The 22,102-nt window shown below is 38.2% G+C and overlaps 1 protein-coding gene across 1 annotated transcript in view; it reads right to left on the bottom strand.

Annotated features, from left to right (window-relative positions):
- Nucleotides 1-21,466, bottom strand: part of LOC107670163 (potassium voltage-gated channel subfamily G member 4-like) — a 29,008-nt gene extending 7,542 nt beyond the window's left edge. Inside the window, exons 1-2 of the mRNA XM_016462678.1 lie at nucleotides 21,259-21,466; nucleotides 18,636-19,554 (exon numbers count right to left, since the gene is read on the bottom strand). Coding sequence (XP_016318164.1) covers nucleotides 18,636-19,385 — 750 coding nt within the window. The 5' untranslated portion in view covers nucleotides 19,386-19,554; nucleotides 21,259-21,466. The remainder of the gene's footprint in view (nucleotides 1-18,635; nucleotides 19,555-21,258) is intronic.
- Between the last annotated feature and the right edge of the window lie 636 nt (nucleotides 21,467-22,102).

Below are 22,102 nucleotides of genomic sequence, written 5' to 3'. Positions count from 1 at the left end.
TTCCCTACTTCTACTCTAACACCTTCTTTTCATCTAATTTCTCTGCGGCGGGGTGAAGTGGTTGTGACTGCAGCTGCAGACATTATGCATGTTAAAGAAGGATAACAATTTGCAACTTGTCAGGCTGATTGTCAATTTCTCAGTGCTAATGCACTAAGGGCCCTTTGTGCCCAAAACCAATCAACCACATCCCTGAATCTATACAGCCTGTATACATCTAGAAATCACCTACAGAGCTGATGAGCAGATTACCATGAAGACTTATACCAGGGCTTCTGAGATCAGCATACATAGCGATAGGGCTGCACAAAATAATCAAAATAAAACCGAAATGTGATGCTTCTAGTGCTTTTAGCCTTAAATCTAAGCAACAGAAGGATGAGATGTTAAATATTTAGGGGAAAGTATTGTGATAACTATTAAACTTTTCACAATATTCAACTATAGTGTCTTGCCTTAACAATTCAAAGAGCATGATTTTGTGACCAAACTGTTCAGCTTTGAATAGCAGGACTTTACACACGGGATACAGATGCATTCTGGCTGAATAGCAGAGTATAATGACAAATTAAAATCAATAGGATGGTTGGAATAGGTTTGGCTCAACTCAAATGCTGCAGTCTCAGAGCAAAAATGAAGACATGAAACAACCAAACACAGAACTACCACTGCAGTCTTGCCAGCACATTATAGCCCTTTGTTAGCACTAAACAGATAATATGAACTGAAAGCCATCTTTCCGGTATGGGCCTTTGATTGAATGTTAGGTGGTCTGGCTGGCTGTTTGAATCTAGACGGAGGGTCTGAAAATGCATAAATGGATGTATTGAAAACGAAATGCAGTCGGGATAATCCGATCTGTGAGCTGCTTTAGTGAATGAGATATGCGGACCCGGGAATGGGGATGTCAGGAAGAGATGAGGGGCTGGGCAGAGAGTTGAATAGTGCCACACACACACACACAGATTCTTTCATCTGACTGTACAGTACTAGAGGATCTGATAAACAACACCAAATATATTACTGGCATGTACAGAACTCAACACTCGTTATAGTGCACATCCTCCTTTATGCATGTAAACACACAGGAAACGAACCCCTGGGGTCAGCTGTTTTCTAAAATTCCAATTTGAACTCGGACCTCCAAATATTTTCACATTATATATTTTCATGGAAATGCATCAGATATTCATCAAAAAATATTATTCATGAGGAATGAAACCATAGCAGACATCTAACCCTAAGTGCATAAGTACGGCACATATACCAGAAGGCATGCTGGAAAATCCTAAACTATATTACTTTCAACATCTAATATTCAAGCTTTTATAAAAGGATTCAAATTAAGTTATGGAAAACACCTGCAACTAGGTTTCTACATTTTCAAATTTTGGGGACCTATAGGGCCTTGGGCAAAGTCTTTTATTTCTCAGGGCAACTGAATGACTCAAGATGAATTGTCAAAAATAACAGTGTTAAGTCTTATAAATCAAATAAATCAAATCTTATCTTTCAGATCAATCAAAGTCATCAAACTTGATTGACATGATTGACACCAAATTCATTAGGTGCATTCTGGGATTCTTTTCCAAACGTCTGGAAGTAGTTTACATGTATGGTGGGCACATTTGTCCACTCTTTATTCTCATCCATTTCAAAAAACAACAAAACAAAATCAAAATTTCTGAATTACAATGTAACTTTATAAAGAAATCGATATTGTGTAAAGAAATTGTGTTTCTTTCAGGATATTGTTTTTCCAGTAAGGCGGCACAGAGAATAGAGAATAGAATACATCTATTGTTGAGTGAGTGAGTCATCCAAACTGATTCAATGAGAATCAATTCAACAATTGATTTATTAAACTGCACAAGGTACGCAACTTGTTGGCAAAAGTTCACCAAGGTAATAAATATAATATATATACACACTGAGGTTCAAAAGTTTGGTCAAACTGATCAAAAGTGACAGTAAAGACATTTAGAATGTTAAGATTTCATATAAATGTTGTTCTTTTGAACTTTCTATTCAACAAAGATTAGCAGACTACCCTAAACATTTGAATGATATATGTGTGTGTGTGTGTGTGTGTGTGTGTATGTCTACACATAGAAATTCAAGATGATTTTAAGCACTTAAGCATGCACACACACACACACACAGAAGAGAGAGAGAGAGAGAGAGAGAGGTTGAAGTGAGACTAGGAGGAAAGCAGATATCACAAAGCTTGCAGACGTTCCAATTCCTGTCTCTGATGTTTTTGAGCTTATGACTGTCACAAAAGTGATAAAATATGAGGCTGAGGACTCTCTCAGAACTCTTTCTACAGGCGAGAGTGATGGGTGATGCCCAAAAAAACATAACGATGAAAGAGAGGTAAATGGATGTTTAACATAGTGCAGGGAGTGATATGATGTAATGTGATTAAGTCTTCTCCACCGCACTGCTGCTGCTCTAACACATCAGACATGAGCCCATACCAGTCTCTCTTTCCATACCACACTTCAGTCATCCAAGTCCATTATTCATTCTCTGTCTCACTGTTTTCCACTTTCTCTTGCCAAAATATGTGTTGTCGAACATTTCCTGGCGCAGAGTCAATAATGCCACGTCATTCTGAGCTCCTAGAAAAAGACCGCAGGCAGGAAATTGTTGAGGTCAGCATATTGCTTTTATTTAAATCATTGTACTCTTGCCTCCCCTGGCTGCTCTCTATTCAATATTCTCATTGAACGTTGTTTCAAAGACATAAAGGATAAAGTAAGCAAAACATCTGTAACAGCGTGCTCAATCTGTCATGTTGGGTATTTACCAGGTTGTGTGTGCTGATGAAGGCATATGTCAAAATGACCTTGAGGTCACTGCCAGGGATTGATGCAGAGAGAGAGATGGAGTGATTGGGACACTGAAAGAACTCTGTGTGCTACATCGCAGTAACCCAGAAACCCTCACCCTTCTGCTGTGCACTAATACAGTCACAGAGCAGAGACAGACAGGAACATGACAGATGATCAGATATGTCACATTACCTTCTTATTTTTAAAAATATCTTTCTTTATCTCATCAAGTCTTTCTAACAACACATGCACATCCAGTTTTAGCCTGATGCTTAAATCTGTGTAATCCTCCAAAATGCACGCCACTCAATTTTTCCTCCTGAATAATAATTTGTCAAACAGCAATACATTTCTCCCTCTTTCTCTATCTCTATCCATCCTAGCCCAGAAACCCGAAGTATAAAGCGCAGGGTGGGATGGTACGGTTCAGCTCTGCACTAACAGCGAGACGGTCTCAGAATATTAAACACCTGCCTCTCCATCTCCCGCTTGCTAAGACACACTCGTTCTCTTTTCCTCACCTTATGATCTTATCATGGAGAGTAATGAAGGGATGGATGGGCAAGTTGGTACGGCACTATAAAATCAGTTTTATTTTTCCCAAATTCTCAGTTTTTCGTTGTAATTTTTCTGGATTCCATTTTAATAGTCTAACTAAACTTTAAGGATGTCTACAAAAAGGATGTATAATCAATTCATTTCAACAAAAAAGGACATCTAATCAATTAATTTAATAAAACTAACAATTTAATAATAATAACAATTTTAACAATAATAGTGCCATTTGAATGGTTTTATTTTATTTGTATTTATTTATTTTTTTTTCTCCAGAATTTCTGTGATGTCTGTTTCCATTTGTTTCTGGATTCTGTGTTTTATGATTTAATACATTTATATGATTATTAATATTTAATTTATTATCAAAAATGTTGGTAATCAAATGAATGATTAACAAACAAATGATTAATCGAATAAATGATTATTTGTCATTAACAAACAATTTAATTAATCTTATAAAATATAATGAATGATATTTTAACATTTTAACATTATTTTTTGGCAAACAAATGGCTGCACAACAGAGGTTTACTGTGATAATCATTCAAAAACTGTTTTAATAAACTGTCTAAATATTATTATTATTATTATTATTTATTTGAGAAGTACATTCTAATGTACAAATGTACAATTGCCAAATTCCTTGACATTCTGTAGTACACTGTAAAATCCATTTTTATGATTGGAGTCTGCGATTTTAGGCTGTACATCGGGAGGATTTTGAGTGCCTTTCGCACTCAGTGTGTCTCAATATCTGTCACGGTGCCCACTGAACTTGATTGTGATAAGCTGTGTGTAGAGAAAGGCTGCAAAGAGTTGTCTGCTGAAAGAGATCAGAGATCGACTCACATCTCTGACACAAAAACGAATCCCCTTGCAACTACCTGTGACTGCACCCACATGACCTTTGGAGGAACTGGTCACCCACCCACATCTTTCATCTAACTGAATTGCTCTCATTCTGTTTAGTCTCTTCAGCATCCTCCTCCCCCCGTCCCCCGTCCCCGAAGACAAACGCTGCACTCTGCCCATTTGATCTGTCCTTTATGGCAGCTACTGCAAATCCTGTTAAGCAAGGTTTACTACTGTAGTCCTGCACCTGCAGTTTTGTGGTCTCCTTCTGCCAGAGCATCTCTACATCAGACTACAGAAATCAGAGGTGTAGTCAGTAAGTGAAGATAGTCAATTAATTTTGCTTGCATGGCTGTAGTAGAAAAAAATGCAGCTGGCCATAAAACACTGACTTTCACACCAAATTGACATGTTTCTTGCTAGCCACCAGTTGTATCTATCTACTTGTTACCATTACAGTAACATAACAATGCATGGAAAAGTATGTACAATGGGACAGTCTGCTTCCACTGTTGGCCATGCATTCAAGCATGTTTCTGGCCTAAGTGTAAACAGCACTGTAACATCCTTCCCTTTCAGAGCAGCATCTCTAGCTTGTAGTCAGCACCAAGGAGACATTGAACAGACATGGATACCTAACAGCCAGCCCATAAACATCACAGTGGAAAAATAACCAAGAGGTCAACAGATAGATTTATTCATCCTGCTAGTCTGTAAAGAGAAAGTAGGAAGGCAACAGGTGCTTGTTGGAAATATACAATGTTTAAAGGGATATTTCGCCCAAAAATGAACGTTTTGTCAATATTTTCTCACCCTCTGACCTTTCTATATTCTGTGGAACACAAAAGATGATATTTTGTGGAATCTCATGGTTTTTTGATCATACAATGGCAGTCAATGGGCACCAAAATGGTTTGGTTACCAATAATCTTCAACATATCTTCGTTTGTATTCTCATTTCATTGAGTTACATGGAACCCTGGTGTATATAACTGAGAATTAGTTAGAATTAGAGAAAATGTATTTTATAACGTAAAGGTGAGAAAATGTCAAGACATTTAAGTGAATTAATCTGAAATAAAAAGCTGAATTAACTGAATATTACCTGGTGCACATTGTGATTTATTGTAGTTAAACTACTCAGAGAGGAAATTTGACATGTAAAATTACCAACCACCATTGGATTTACCAGCCTCACATGAAGATTATGGACATGCAAATCTGAAACCAATGCTACCACAATATTAGACCCTAAAAACTCTTGAATGTCTCTGAAAAATCAAATGCCATGTACCTAAAGAATGTTGGCAAATCCAGGTCTTCCAATGAAGCATTATAGCAGCCTAGTAGCTTAAACTGCTTCCTGGCAAATTGAAATCAGTGGATTTCACCACCTCTTGCCATTATGAGGCTGAAAGAGAAAACTGACAGTAAATGAATGTTTAACCCCATAGCATTCCTGTAAAATTTGCCTAAAATGCCTAAAACACACAGTGGAATGCTAACAGGTTAATGTTACATGCTAATGTTGCTATACTGCCCCTTGTGGCAACTCTGTTAACACATTTTCATAAAACAACACAAAATTGAGCATACACAGCTAGAAGTGTCTGCATTCATGGACTTGCATAGGCTATGAATCAGGCCTTCGAGTAAAGCTTAGAGATGGCTGCATAATGCTATGCTTCCACAGCAGGGGCTCAAAACTCAGAGAGACACAAAGAACAATGGATAAAGCTAAAACAAGAAAGTCCTAGGAGAAAACATGTTACAGTCCCCCACAGCACTGAGACTTCAAGGGTGATTCATCTTCAAACAGGCCAGATACCTGAAGCATACGGCAAAATACACACTGATGTCCTGGAGAGATCCAGTCATTCCAATTAAGCATCTGTGAAATGACGTAAACACTGCAGTTTGCAAACAGTTCCTGCTTAACTAATGAAGTCGTGGCATCAGTTTCATGTTCGATAAACACAGTAATTGTTGTCAAAGGTGACCCTGCTAAGTATTAACTCTAGAAAGATAGTCAAGTACTAATACATTTAAATATTTATACAATATTATTACAATTATAATATTTTATAAATATATTTTTGTATGTATATTTTTATAAATATAACGAAAATTATTATTTTTAATTACACACATTTTGAGTGCCATACATTTTCTTTTTCAAAGTTCACAAACATGAAAAAGCTTCACAAAGTTTATATTGCCTCATGACTTTAAAACAATGTGAAAAAGGTCGAAACTGTGATTGTTTTTGTAAAAAAAAGTGTTTGTATTATATGTCTATGCACAAGCAAGTAGTGAAAGAGTGAGCTAAAGGGACATAAAAGCACCCACAAAGTGTGGCCTGCACAAGTTGTGTACATCTTGCAATTTAATTCCAGAAAATTATACTGTAGGTGAAGATAACAAGCGGGCGAGCATTAAAAATGCATCTTTAACTCTGGGATGAAGCTACTTGTGGATAGAATCTTCTGATGGATGGCACTATTTACACCATTTACCATCTCTGCATCTGCTAAATCAAAAATGAGTATGCAGCACAAGAAGAAAAATGATCAGACATGCCCACATACATTAATGGCCTTACAGCACCACACCATGCATCCCATGCATCTTCTCACTGTCATTTCCTAGCTTCTCTACTATTGCATTAAATTTAAAGCAAGAAGCCCATTACATTTTTGTATTATGAAACTTTTTGTATTATGATGCATTCTGGGCCTCTTGAAGCAACCTGGGTTTGAGTGACTTGCCAATCTGACTAAAACCAGCAACCTTCCAGTTACCCTGAGCTTGTAACTAGGGATGCACTGATACCACTTTTTCCAGTACTCGCCCGATACCGATATTTTTATTTTTGGTACGTGTCGATACTGAGTACCGATACCGATATTTTTATTGCATTTGTACATTTTTTAAATGTTGGGTACAGAAACCAAAAGGGTCCATTGCAGCGGCTTAGTACTGTAATCACACGCTTTGCTGTAATAATGTAGGGAACCACTCGTTATAAATCTCCTAACTGTGATATTTTCAGAAATAGAAGTCGCGTTTTTTCATTTGAAACGTGCTCTCAAGCAAGCAAAACACGCGTAACGCGTGCACGTATTTGTACTGATGCAGAATGAGAGGACATTAGTACAGCCTAGCACATTTCACACAGGCTGCTAGATTCACTTTCACCAGAAAGTCGTGTATGCCTGAGGTTGAAAATAAATGATGTTTATAGTGAATGCCCCTATGAATGGTTTTATTTTTACGATTTCGATTTCGTTTTAATCCATGCGTGTGCTAAGTGAGTGAACATCAAAGATCACACAACAGAATTGCGCGCGCGCTCGCTCTCTCTCTCTGCATGTTTTACTTACTTGTTTTTGACATATCCGACCGAACTACAAACTTTCCAGTGATGTCTGTGAGAAAGATATATTCACTCGACAAGCTCGCGCATCTGTGCCGCCGTGCGCTCAATCCACTCAGCGTGCTTTGTTTATCAGCTCGCGCACACCAGCTATACAGGCGTTAATACTGAATGTTTAACATTATATTCATTGCATACATATACTTCGTAGTAGACATCCTTAACTCCTTTCTGCTGTCTGTTGTTGGTGTTTCTTTGTTTGAATATGGCGCTTATCACATGTTGTGTGGTATCGGCGTTTGGTATCGGGGCATTTTAAAGAGTACGAGTATGAGTACAGGAGACGAGTATCGGCCAGATACCGATACCAGTATCGGTATCGGTGCATCCCTACTTGTAACCACTTCACTATAGCACCAACAAAGACAAGCACTACTGCATACAGTCAACCACGTGAGTGCTTGTTTATACGTATACCTGTGAGACACTCCAGAGTATCTTTTTGTGAACCCTGTAACCTTGGAACTGAAAAGATGTTAGTGCTCAGAATGGTAAACAGCAGGCAGGTGTAAGCACAGCTCCCGTTCAGAACATTTTCTTTCAAGTCATGCTGCTCATTTAAGGAGTTCAAGCAAGTCAATTCATTCAGGACCTCAGCTCCAGCTTTAACAAAGGTGATTCTGGTGCAATAACACTTTTGACCTGCACTGGCACTTTGTGACTTGAAAACTCCTGCTGTTGAGTGTTATATAAAAACCTATCCTGTAACCTGCATATGAGGGCAATCATCTCCCAATTTCTCCTGCATCAATATTGGAGCACTGCAGGGTTGCCAGCTCTCTTTCTTCCTATACACTTTTGATCAAAATGAAAGCATGTAGAACTACAAAAAAAGTCAGTCCATTTGCAGTAGAAAGGCAGTCTGCATTCTCGTAAAATGGAAAAAAACTAAAACTCAGTTCACTCAAAGCCATGGAATTAGTAATCGACCCTCCCAACCCACAGTAATTTCTAATTTACAAACAAATTAACTCTTGTGTACCAGCTTATGAAAGGTTCTTCTTTGTCAATGTATTAGTCAAATCAGTTCATGGTTTGACTCAAAGTCATGACTTTAAAATAGGTAGGACAGTTTAAATAGTTTCTAAGAATGACTCACTGAACTCCATCTCATTTCTGTCAGTCGTATGTGGTTTAGAATAAACTAGTGGTTCTCAGATAGGGGCCCGGGGCCCACTAGGGGGCCTCAGAAAAATTCCAGGGAGCCTAAAAATTACTTAAAATTATTTAAATCAAGGCAAAACAAGCATAAGTGCAAATGACTAAATACAAGATATTACTTAGTTCAATTAACCCCCTCAACATTTGTCTTTAATTGAAGAACAAGGATTCCAATGGAATTTAAATATAAAATAATATATGAGGAAACCTAATTTTAAAAGTGTGTTTCTTAAACCTGGAAAAGTCATGTAAATCAATAAAATCTTAAAAGTCCATGGGAATTTTTATTAAGACTATATATTTTTTCTTTTTATGTCAAGCTCTAAAATATTTTATCAGGTTGAAATTGTGAGTAAAAATATTTATAAAAATCCAGGAAAAACACAAATAGAAATGTCATGGGGTCTGTAAATTTCGTTGTGAACAATGGGGTAGGGGCCTTGAGTCAAAAACATTGAGAACCACTGGAATAAATCTCATCACTGTCTAATGTGCACATTTGTAAACCAATGTTAATAATGTAAATTGTTGAGGTCTGTATCATATAAATCAGACCAATAAATTAGTGAGAACATTCTAATAAATGCAACAACAACAACAACAAAAACAACAAATCCTACAAATTCCAAGTATTTAGAGGAACTGCTTTGTTGTAGACATTATTACTTAATTTAAATGGCATAAAAAACATGGCATTAATGGAAACTTCTACAAGCGCACCCAGTCTTCATCTAGTGTTTCCTTTCCCTTCTCTCACCTTGTCACCTGGGCTTATCATGCTGGTTTTGGGCGGTATCTTCCCACTCAAGAGGAAACCTGCGGCACATTGTCCAGATTGCGCAGTGGATTTTTCACCTTCTCCTGCCTTATAGTAAGAACCCAGGCCAAAGAACAGTAGCTGAGATCATTGCTAACCCTGCATCACCACTTGCTCCAGGAACTCCCCTTCTGGTAAATCATCCAAAATGCAAAACTGCAACACAACACCAAAATCACTCATGCCCTGCACCTGTGCCGCCCGACACCATCTGGCCCTCTGTAATACTCTGTCCAACATAGCATGAACAGGACATGTATAGCGTTAGCTAGTCTGTCACTGATGGGTGTGTGGAGACTATGATTGGTCAAGAGGAAAATGAAACCAGCTTTGGTGCACTGACTAAAGGTTCAGAGACCAGCTTCATATGTCTCATGAATCTCACAGGCGTGAAAGTGATGCAGAGCTGTAAAATGGCTTTAAATGTTCTCTCCTTCTGTGTGCTTGAGTGCAGTCAGGAGGACAGATGATTAATTTACCTGTTTCTTTTTTTTTTTCAGTACTTTCATCTAGCATATGTACGGTAGATAATGTGCTCACCTTTGTGGCTCAGAAACGAGGCTGTTCATTATGTCTTAATGCATGTAATCTAGTGAATACACCTGCAATATAAAAGATTTTGATTGCTGTAGAGGTAAGTATATGCCAGGTCAAGCGAGGAAGGTTTCCATCAAATCAAACTGATTATGTTGTCTTTTTTGTAGCAAACACAAATCCACTCTTTGCTTGATGCACTGGCTGGAGACTTTTAGCCAAATTAAAAAGACTAAGTTCATGACATCATACTAAATCATTTATTCTCCTCTACATTTTTCAATTCAGGCCAATTCAAACATGCATTAGTAAATAATTGTCATGGCAGAAAAGGCCCATTTCTTTTCAAGTACTAATACCAGCTATTTGCAGATCAGTCCTGATTTTTTGCTCATATGGACTAGTCATCTCAAAAGTCAATCCTCCAACTACAACAAGCTCATTAGATTTTTTTCTCATTATTTTTTTTTTAATTTTAACATTAATGTTATTAGTGCCAGACTGCCAGTGATTTAAATAGCATGCTGACAGTGTGCCGTATTTTGGTTGTTAGACAGTTTGCATAATGAAACTGTAGCATCACGTCTCACACTGTTTATTGAGCATTAACAATGCTCAAAACTGCCAAAGCTTTGTATTTTTTAAGCAGTGACTCCATATCAGGTTAACTCAAAACCAGCCTAATTATTCAGGGATTTATTAAATGGATAGTTCACCCAAAAAAAGTAAATTGTCATTATTTACTTTCCCTTATGCCATTCTATATCTCTTTGACTTATACAAAATAATATGAAAATATGTATAATTTTATCCTTAATATTGTCAGTGATACAGCTTCACTTTTACAGGACACTGTGAATAAGTGTGTGTGCCACCAGTGCTTGGTGAGTAAGAGTTTGCAGGATGCTCATGGCATACAAACACCTTCAGTTCTGAGTCCTTGCTGATGTAGTTCAAACAAAGCAAAATTTACACCTGCAGCTCCAGGGAGGAGAAAAGGAGAGAGAGCATAAGACAGCATGGGGGAAGAAAGGGGCAGAGAGTGGTAAACAAGAGTAAAGGTGAGAAAAGATAAGAGGGCAGAGAAAAAAGCAGTCCAAAAGAAAAGCAAAGGTAGAAATTAATATTTAAGAAAGCAGAGGAAAAACCATAGAGAAAGTAGCACTAGAGTGAATCTACTGTAGGACAAGAGGGGAAAAAAGTAAAAGATCCATAGGAAGGAGTGAAGCACAGATCCATAGGGCAGATCCCATGGATGCTCAGATTCTCTTGACTAGCTGATGCTTTATTTTTTCACACAACATAGAACGAGTTGAATAAATGTTATTTAAAAATTTTTATATATAATATATAATTAACTGTTACAAAACTGCAGAAGGTACACCCATGCGAACCCATAATACCATTCTAGTAGCACTGCTTCCAACTTATTTAGGTGCTGCAAAGATAACGGGTATTAGGGCATATGAATCCAGATAAAAGTCATCTTATCACCTCACGAAAATGTATTTATTGTTATCTAAACAATAAATAAAAAGGTGCTGCTTGGGATTATGAGAATACAGCCTTCTCTTGAACACACAAGTTAACCTCGCTGGATTGATTCCCAAGGTTGTCAGTTTAAACGAGTTCAGATGCTACTACATAAATGTTTATAAACTCTTGACTATCCATATCTATGATGCCGTTTCAGTGCCACGTAAAATATTGAAATAAATAAATGTAAGATTACAAGATTAAAGCCATAATATTTTGAGAATAAAATAAAAAATTACGAGAATAAATTCATAGCCATATGAGGTTAAAGTGGTAATATTTTGAGAATAAAGTCGTAGCAATATGAGATTAAAGTAATAATATTTTGAGAATAAAGTAAAAAAACAAGTCGTAGCAATACGAGATTAAAGTCATTATATTTTGAGTCGTAGCAAGGCCAGTATTGCATGAAGAACGTTGATTAATGTGAAAATTCCACTACCTACTCTGCAAAAAACATCTGTGGCGTCCAACCTTTCATTCTTCACATGTATTTAATTAAAAACAGCAATAAAACGTTCTAAAGGTTGAAGTGGGCTCCAACTCATTAACTTTTATATTGTTATACAAGTTATTTTGTTGTCTTTTTGAGGTAAATAACGTTAAGTGACTATTCACAAGCTGTTTTATTCATGGTATAATAAATGATTGGAAATAATATTTCATGTCTTCAAATCCATTCATTATTTGAAGCGCGCCAGATACCCAGTAACTGTAATAAGCTTTGTTGGTTTTAAAGGGTTAGTTCACCTAAAAATGAAAATTAGGCTGTGTTTTACTCACCCCAGAGGAATCCTAGGTGTATATGACTTTCTTCTTTCAGACGAATCCAGTCGGAGTTATATTAAAAATTGTCCTGGCTATTCCAAGCTCTATCATTGCAGTCAGCGGGCTTTGCAGTGCTTCAGTCCAAAAGAAGTGAAATAAAAAGCGCCCATCCATAAAAAAAGTGTCTCACACGGCTCTGGGGGGTGAACAAAGGCCTCCTGAAGCGAATTTATGCGTTTTTGTAAGAAAAATATCCATATTCAAAACGTAATAATCACTTTAAATGTAGCTTGCACCAACAGTTGTACATGGAAGCAGCTCCGGGAGGATGATGTAAGATGTCGGCGTATGCGCCAGTGAGTCTCGTGAAAACCAATGTTTGTTTACAGGAGCAAAGGAAGCAAAGTTTCCTTACTTTAGCAAAGGAAAACCAGTCTCCTCTTGGCTTATATCGAAATCCTCTGACATTCTTCTTTACAAATCCTTGTTTTGTACTTATAATTAGTGACAGCTGTTTTGTTTTGATCTTTCCGCTGCGTTTCCGCGTGCATCACTTCTGAGCGGCGCATGCGCAAAGCCGACCTCATACGTATTCCTCCCAGAGCTGCGAAAGTCATATACACCTAGGATGCCTCGGGGGTGAGTAAAACACAGCCTAATTTTCATTTTTGGGTGAACTAACCCTTTAACTAACCCACCTTCAGTGAGGAAGGATTAGTTCAACTTTGGGTGAACTAACCCTTCCCCGGGCGCCGCAGCATAAATGGCTGCCCACTGCTCCGGGTGTGTTCATGGTGTGTGTGTGTTCACTGCTGTGTGTGTGTGCACTTAGGATGGGATAAATGCAGAGCACTAATTCCTAGTATGGGTAACCATACTTGGCCACATATCACGTCACTTTCACTTTCACTTTCACTTAATATAACACAGCACAGCTTTCAAATTCTGTCAGTTTTATCACAAAATAAAAAATATAAATGTGTTTTTCCTCTTTATTACAAGTTATAGCACAATATAAACATGAAGGAACATCAGAAGGCATGAAAAAAAAGTATAATTTAATTAAACAAATGTCTCATTATAATCGAAAAGACGACTGATTCACGTGCCACTTAAAATGAGGCAAATGCAGCGATATGTGACGCCACATTAAAGAGACATATTGTTTGTATTTTGCATTAAAACAGACAGAATTTGAAAGCTGAGACTTTGTTTTATATTAAAAGTACCAAATGAACAAAGCTTATTGCTATTATTGGGTGGCTGGCACTCTACAAATAGGCTAATGAATGCATTCGAAGAAGTGAAATATTATTTCCAACCATACTGTCCCTGCAAGAATATGAACCATGGTATGATTTCTGCTAATAATCCCACATATATTCAAATCAGTTGCCAGGCCACTGGAATTTCTCTCAGTGCTCCCAATCCGGGACATTTCGATGTGCAATATATTCTATATACTCTCAAAATATTATAACTTTAATCTCGTAATTGCTATGACTTTATTCTCGTAATTTTGACTTTATTCTCAAAATATTACGACTTTATTCTCGTAATCTTATTAACAAAAATGAAAAAATGAAATTGTACAAGGGAGTTTAGGAATCATACAGGCATACAGAGGCCCTAAAACTACACTGGGTCACTTCTGAATGTAGTTGCATAAATTATGCTAGCCCTTATTGCAGAACTAACTTCACTTTATTTTGCCAATGACTTTCAGTTCCAATGTGATTTTTAGTGGATGAAGTCAGTTCCCCTCATGTTTACACAGGTGTAGTTCATCACATTAAATATGGGCATGTTCCACTGACATTTGACTACTGGAAAGTGTTCAAATACCTTTTGTCTTTATTTTGAACAGTATATTAAAAACTTTTTGCAAAACATTCAGAAATGTGTGCTTGTGAAACTTTTCTTTAAAATAAATGCCACTTGTTTTGATATTTTGTCATCTAATACCATTCACACATATTTATGGATTGCTCAAGTGTCCAGATACTTTCTGAGACCAATGTACTTTCATATAGATTAATTTAGAGCTAGAACACTAGCTGCATAAGCTACAGGGTTCTGTTTTAGAGGTCTTCGCGGGTCTACTTGGATCCGAAAACCCGAGGTCCAACCTGAGACCCGAGCGGGTTCGGGTCCAAAACTTCTATGAGTGCCTCGGACAAGGGTCAGGTTCGGTATTAGCGGCCTCGGGTCTCAGGTCATTTAAAATAAATGTGGTTTTTCCAAATGGACCCGATAAGACCTGAATTCTTTTAAACTATCCCGGATGTGTACTTGCACATTCGTGTTAAGTGAGGAACGCAAATAGAAAAAGAGAATACGTGTGTAATCTCACACACAGAAATAATCTTATACATATGAGATCCATCAGGAAAATCCACTCGCTTCATTATGCTGTGTTCATGCAGGGCTTTTCTTTTTTGTGTGCAGAAGCCTTTCGCCGGAGATTAGGTTGCAGACAACACTAGAGAATCATTAGGCTATCAATTTAATTTTTATCAAACTATCACGTTTATTTTTCAAATCCACTGGTCACAATTGAAAGCTGAACTCAAAAATAACTTTTATCCATCAGGCAGGCAATAATATAAAGTAACAATAAATTAAATAAATGTAAAATAAATCAAAGTAATGAAGAAGCGGCCAAATCAGTCAGCAGGACAACGGAATGTTTTTACTGACTGCGGGGCAGCAGGCTGTGCACACGTCAATGCCGTTTACGTTCGGGTCCAGTTGGGTTCGAAAATAAATGCCATCGGGTCAGGTCGGACTCGGGTCTAATTTCATTGGGTCTGTCTCGGGTCGGGTTTTTCTTTTTAAAAACTGTATTTATGCGTTTAGTGATTCGGGTCGAGTACAGATTTTAGGACCCGAGAAGATCTCTATTCTGTCACACTGATGTCAAGCATTCAGATAAGCCTGTGGGTTGTTGAATTTATTCACTGCTTTTCTCTATCAGCTCATTGCAAGTTTGCTCACAGAGTGTTTTTTGTGTTTCCTGTTTACTAGAGATTTGCTGCCTTGTCTTTCCACATCTGATATTGAGCTCTAAGCTAAAATCGTGTTGTATATAATTTATAGGGGCATAAAACTTTGCAGAAAAGTTTTATGCTTGTAAACATACAAAACTGTGAAACATCAATCTGTACATCTTCACATTCGACTACACAAAGAATTGAAAGTGCTGTGAGAGATAGAGGAGGTCATCTTGTTATCACTCAGTGTACACATGCACACACACGTATCTGTGCACTGCACACACACACATATATGAGCAGAGATGAATGACTCCATGCTCAGGCCATTCCTTTTCTACCATGCCGCTGACATTGACAAACGGCCCGGCAGTGTGAATTAAATATGACAGTCCTGCTGCTTCCAGCGGGACTCTGCCTGTTGGACGCTACATGCTGGCGTAACTGCCTAGACACCGCCAGAATCTTACCTTGACATACACAAGCACATCCAATCACACACGCACAGTATTAGTTTTTCCGATGCAAACATGTGGAGTGAAACTTCAGGCAAATGAAGCTACAGCCAGCGGTCTACCACTTCCACTTTGGATGGTGTGGGTTGTCTGCTTAAGGGCGATTAAAATGCATAGTCATTTAACAGCAAAAAGGTCTAGTCTTCTCAAGCGGACCCCCCTGTGTGCCTGCTGACGTTCCAGAGGTCTCTTTGGAGCTGGTTCATTATTCTCTGTGTGTGTTTGCTGACATTGTGGAGGCATTGCTGGTCCAGTTCATTACTCTCTGGGTATTTACTGACATTGGGGAGCTCTGCTGAGGTGCATTCATTATTTCTCACTAGGAATAACATGCACAGGTCTGCTTGAAGACCGGAAACACACCTCCAGTCACAAACTCACATTCTACCTGAGGAGAAGTGGGTCTGCGTTAACTGCTGAACATGCATTTGGCTTTTTCTGCGTGCATCTAGTATGAACTCAAAGGTAAAGATGAAGAGAATAAAATGCACCAAAGAGAATTGCAAGACATGCATTTCCATATAAATCATTTGATAAATAATTTTTCAGTGTGTTGGCTCGATATGAAAGGATCTATGTATTTGAGAGCACAGAAATGTTTCAGATTATATAGAAAGCATTAGTTCAACCAAAAATGAAAATTCTGTCATCATTTCAATTAAATCTGTTTATCATATGAAGCGATTGTATCCCTTCACAAAACTTAAAGGTGCAATAGGTGATTGTCTTCAGAAACATTTTTTGTTATGCTGGTTAAAATCTCTTCACATCCCGATAGCAATCATTAAGTTAGGTGGTCTAAATGTATTTATATGTATTTATATATTCTGTGGAAGGCCAAGAAATGTTCGTCCAATCAAAATGTTCGGTCCGAACATTATGATAGGTTTTCCTACCTGCCTGTGAACATATGTATTTGCATACCTCTGCGCACCCTGTTCGCGCAGACAGGATACATAATCAGCGCGTTCGCGTACGCTGTGCAGACAGAGCGAGAATGGCAGGCAAACATCAAAAACCTGACCTTCCTTCCTTCCTTGGTATTGTAGTACTGTTACTAACTGTACTATAAAGTTTTATAGTAAATGAATGACACATGATGTATTGTAGTAATGTTGTCTCTGGTCATCTGGTCTGTGCGCGTTCATGCGTTCAGAAGGCGTGGCTTTGGACGGTGATTTGCAGGGAGGGTGGAACGTACGCTTTCAGTGCTATCAGGCTAAAGTTAGCATTTTCCAAGATCTCCTAGTGCACCTTTAAACCACTCGATTCATATGGATTCATTTTATGATGCTTTTATGACTTTATGATCTTCTAAGTTTTGGTTCTTTGATCTTATGATTAGTGGTCGACCGATATATCGCCAAGGCCGATATGTTTTTCTGTTTGGCCGATGTGCTCGAGGCTTTTATTTTGACAGCGCTGCCGTTCTCACAGTGTTCACATTCTCCCTCTTGTTCACTGTTGTCGTTAACAGTTCTGTCTAATACGGATAGAAGTCTGTCTAATAATCCGATAGAACTGTTAAACAAAGGAATTAAAATGTATACAAAAAAAGTATTATAACGATTGCTTTTATATTATTAGTAATAGAAAGGCAAACATTATAATACTTTCTTGTTTGCCGTCAGCATTCAGCAAATACGCATTTATATCATTTAAACAAATCTTTGAATGAACATTTAATTTCACAAACCTTGCAGACTTAAGTTAGTTGAATCCAGCTGTGAGATCTTGTGAAGTGTGCATTTGTATCCTGCATGATCGCGTGTTCTCTGCGTGATGGTTGGTCCGTGCGAATTGAATGCTGACAGGAGGAGAGTTCTGCTTGACTGGAGATGTGCGATCGACAAACTTTAAACTCGTGATTTCAAATTATGCTGCGCTTTATGCATTTGCCCACTGTCATATTCATGTCATTTTCACTGTGTGCTGTATGTAAAATGAGTGTTACCTTGACTTTAGTTTTAAAAATATGATTCCGAATGCACACAAACTTCCCAGAATACTGTGTGCCCTGTTGGTTACAGTGTTTACTTCCTTTTTAATTAAATTTGTATTCGATATTTAATTATTTGTGAAAAAATACTTTGTCCTTTAATGTATAAGTATGGTTATTTTACACATTTATTTTTTAATCCATTTTCAAATGATTCAAAATTTCTTAAATATTAATTTTAATAAATAAAATTATATCGGCTTTATATCGGCAACCCTGCTTTCCAAGATATCGGCATTGGCTGTCAAAAAAACCATATCGGTCGACCACTACTTATGATCTTCTAAGTTTTAGTTACCTGGATTTTCAATGGGGGTACAGAAACCACTCAGATTTCATTAAAAATCTTAGATTGTGTTTTAAAGCTTAACCAAAGTCTTATGGGTTTGGAAGGACACGAGGGTGAGTAAATAATGCCAGAATTTTCATTTTTTGGGTGAACTATCCCTTTAAAATCCACTTACTCACCCTCATGTCCTTCCAAACCTGTATGACTTTCCTTCTTTGGTGGAACACAAACGAATATATTTTGAAAAAGTCATACTGGTTTGGAATGACATTATGACAGACTTTCATTTTTTGGGTGAACCATCCTCTTGATCAGGCTGAGACATTTTGTATGCACTCACCCTATTCTCCTCCTCTCTGAGATCTGGCATGGTGCTGATGCACAGGCTGATCACTGTTACTGCCACCATCAACACAGAAAAACAGGCGAACACCTTTCCCGGCAAACCCGATTGAGGGTTCTCCACCATGTCCCTCAAATCATTCATGAACTTTCGGTGACGTGTCTCCTCAGCAGGAGGGCGGAGCTGCATATTGTGTTGACGGCGTTCCTCCTCCCGCCGCTCGAGCTCGGCGACTTCCTCAATGCGAGTGTAGATCTTGCGCTTGCAGCAACGTTCCATGTAGGCCATCTCTACACCCCAATAGTTGAGCTCCTCATGCAGCGAGAGCGCACACATTTCCCGTAACATTCTGAGCTTTCCTGCTGCTAGGAAGTTGAGGATTACACGGAATGCACTGGGGCTACGGTCAAAGAAGAATTCACGGCGTGCCTCATCATAATCGTCACAAACACAAGCAATCTCCTCAGGACTGCTGCAGGGTCTGAGACGTCCTAAACGTGTCAAGGGGAACTGCTCCAACGTACTCCAAGGGAAGGTGTAACGGTTGCCCCCCACGTTGATGAGGGCCTGCAGGCCGTGGTCCACAGAAAGCAGATCTTCTGGTCGCCGAATGAACTGAGCACGCTGATAATAAACTCCCTTGATGGTCTCAGTTTCCGGGATCTCGGTAAAGATGTGGTCCAAGCTGCTGTCGTCACTGACCGAGAGGTTGCTGAAGTCATGATTGGCGTTGCTGATGATTGGCATGATGGCATTGAAGAGGAAAGTTAATCAAATGGGTTGGGCGAAGTTCAGGTTGTCTTTGCGTTAGCCTGATACCTGGGTTTTGGGCACTGAGGTGTTTATTCGAAGGTAGATCCAAAAGGATCTCATGCACAGTTCAGTGAAGACCCAAACAGTCCACATCATTTGCACACTGTTGGAGAAAAAAAGACAACAAAATACAAAGATGTCAAGAAGTTGTGTTCATAAAACAGCAAAGTTTGCAATAGTACTATAACTTTCTAAAATGACATGGAAATTGCATAAAATGTTCTTCGTATTTCAGTAAAGAAGGACACTGTTGTTTGGCAGTCTCTGGAGGCTGGGAGTATTAGCAGAGACCTCCAGACATCCCACAACTTCTAATATAGATTGAATAGTTTGCTGTTGTCAAGGTGTTCCATTATGCTAGGGTGGGAGCTAGAGTGATAAACTATTTTTTAATAGAAGCGTATTCCCGTCGGGAGCAAGGCTTGCTTTACTCTGTGGAAAGTTAATTGAGAGAAGTGTGTTAAGCAGCCCAGTGGCAGTGGCTCTATCAAGAACATTCTCTCCAGTACAGGCTGATGAACAGAAAGTGAGGGGAGCAAGATTCTTCATAATCACACATAAGCAGGTGTTAAAATAGGGTGGAAATTAGGAAGGATGTGAACCAAGCACACAATGCATGATAATTGCAAATGTGTCTAAACAATGGCAAAATAATGGGATACTTTTACAACAACAGACAGCATGCAAGAAGGGTCAGGGGCAACTTCTGTTGCCTTTAAAAAGCTTATTTGAAAATCTCTGCATGTCTGAGTGATTTACCGACTTTAGCAAATTTAAAAGATCATTATACTGTAACTTTAACTCAGAGGGGGTTCCACAAAAAAAAATAAAAAATAAATAAAATTTCCAGTGTTCATATCTGCTATCTGGTTGCAAAGAGCATTTTTCTTCATTGACAACCATTCAGAAATGTTTATTCCGACAAATCTTTTTGCAAGTAACGCTTAAATCCCAAATATTTTTAAGTATATTATAATATATTATTCCTGAAGAAAGAGCCAGATCATTTTAGCGACTCAGAAACCCTTTTAAATCAGTCAGGGCAGTTACTGAATTAATCTAACTCACTTACTGAATAGCAATTAGTTATGTGTAAGCATTTTATTCAACAATTTTAGAACCAATTTTAAAGGATCATATTTATGCCACCACTAAAAAAACTAAAAGTCTTTTAAAAGTCTATGGTAACACATTTTGCAATAACTGAATTAAATTTATTTCTGACTTGTGCTATACACGTTCTGTTGAAATCTGAAATGATCTGATCATTTGTCAACACAGTCCCCGAGGGCAGCACAAAACTGCATTTTTTTTATATCCAGATACTTCTTCCTCAAAAGTACGAACAGAGTCGTTCATGGAACCGTTAAGGAATCGGAATCGTTTAAGAAGAATCAGAATCGACAAGATGAATCATTACATTCCTTATCCCTATCCCATCACTGTCATGTATCACAAATACGTACTTAAACATTTATTAAAATAGCTGGCTCATTCACAGTCAGACCATAATATAAAAATAGAAAATATACTGCTGAATTTAACTAATAGGTTCAAATAACATGCAATACACAATATACAAAACGGTTCAAATAACATTTATCTGAATACAATTATTAGGCTGTGCAGGCTACAGTCAATCCACGAAAGAACAGACATCAAATAAAACTAAGCGAAATAAAAAAGCTCAGTTACCAGTCTAAAAGTTGATAAACACGCAATAAATACAACAATACATAGGTTAAAGATTATATAAGTTTATTAAATTAAATCTACAAGAGCACCAAAGTAGAAACTCCCAACTCACCCCGCGACACGACTCCGGTCCTCACTTTCCTCAGCAGAGACATTTTCTCTCCACAATGCTCCATAACCGGTTAAACGAACTCACTTTAGTATGTACTTAACGGTTCTTGATGGAATGCTGAAGTAAGGAGGCAGGAGCGGGAAAATGATCAGAACGCGAATATTCTTCGCTGACATATATCATCACTGTCCCGCGCGCTCAGACCCGAACTAATGTGTGTGTGTGTGTGTGTGTGTGTGTGTGTGAGAGTGAACGCAGGTCGGTCGCGCGCCCCTCTCGCGCTTGAGAGAGGCACTGTAAGTTCAAAGCGAAGTCTAAACCATCGTAGGGGTGTACTGAATGTAAACCCTGGTCACGTACCGTTCGCACTCCGACAATAAACCTTATAAACAGCAGATTATTTTATTAACTGCTCCTGTTTTAAACGAGTTTGAGACGTGCAAGTCATTGCGTGATGAATTATTACACTCGCAATGGACACTTGAATTTTCAATTGGAACCCTTTTGTGGTCACAATGGCAGTTTCAAGCTATTTCTGAATTTATCAAATGAATATGAAGAGCATAAGGCATAGTCTGCATTCCCAACAGGGTATTGTCTTATGAGGGTTGTTTCAGCCGCAATAGTTCCATTACGACTATTCACAAATCTACAGGTAAGTGCATCTAGATTCTGTGTTTGCTGCACACGCTGTAGATATCATAATGTCATCTTTATGCATTGCACACAGTGCAAACACCTCGGGACAGCCCAATTAGTTTGATTCAGTATTTGCATACATGCTGTTCAACTGGCAGCACTCCCAGGTGAAAAAGACGTAGTATTAAATGTATTAAAAATATAC

Source organism: Sinocyclocheilus anshuiensis, unplaced genomic scaffold, assembly GCF_001515605.1.
Source record: "Sinocyclocheilus anshuiensis isolate Anshui unplaced genomic scaffold, SAMN03320099.WGS_v1.1 scaffold800, whole genome shotgun sequence".
Classification (NCBI taxonomy): Eukaryota; Metazoa; Chordata; class Actinopteri; order Cypriniformes; family Cyprinidae; genus Sinocyclocheilus; species Sinocyclocheilus anshuiensis.
The sequence above is the reverse complement of the archived record's forward strand: the minus strand, read 5'-3'. Positions and strand labels throughout refer to the sequence as shown.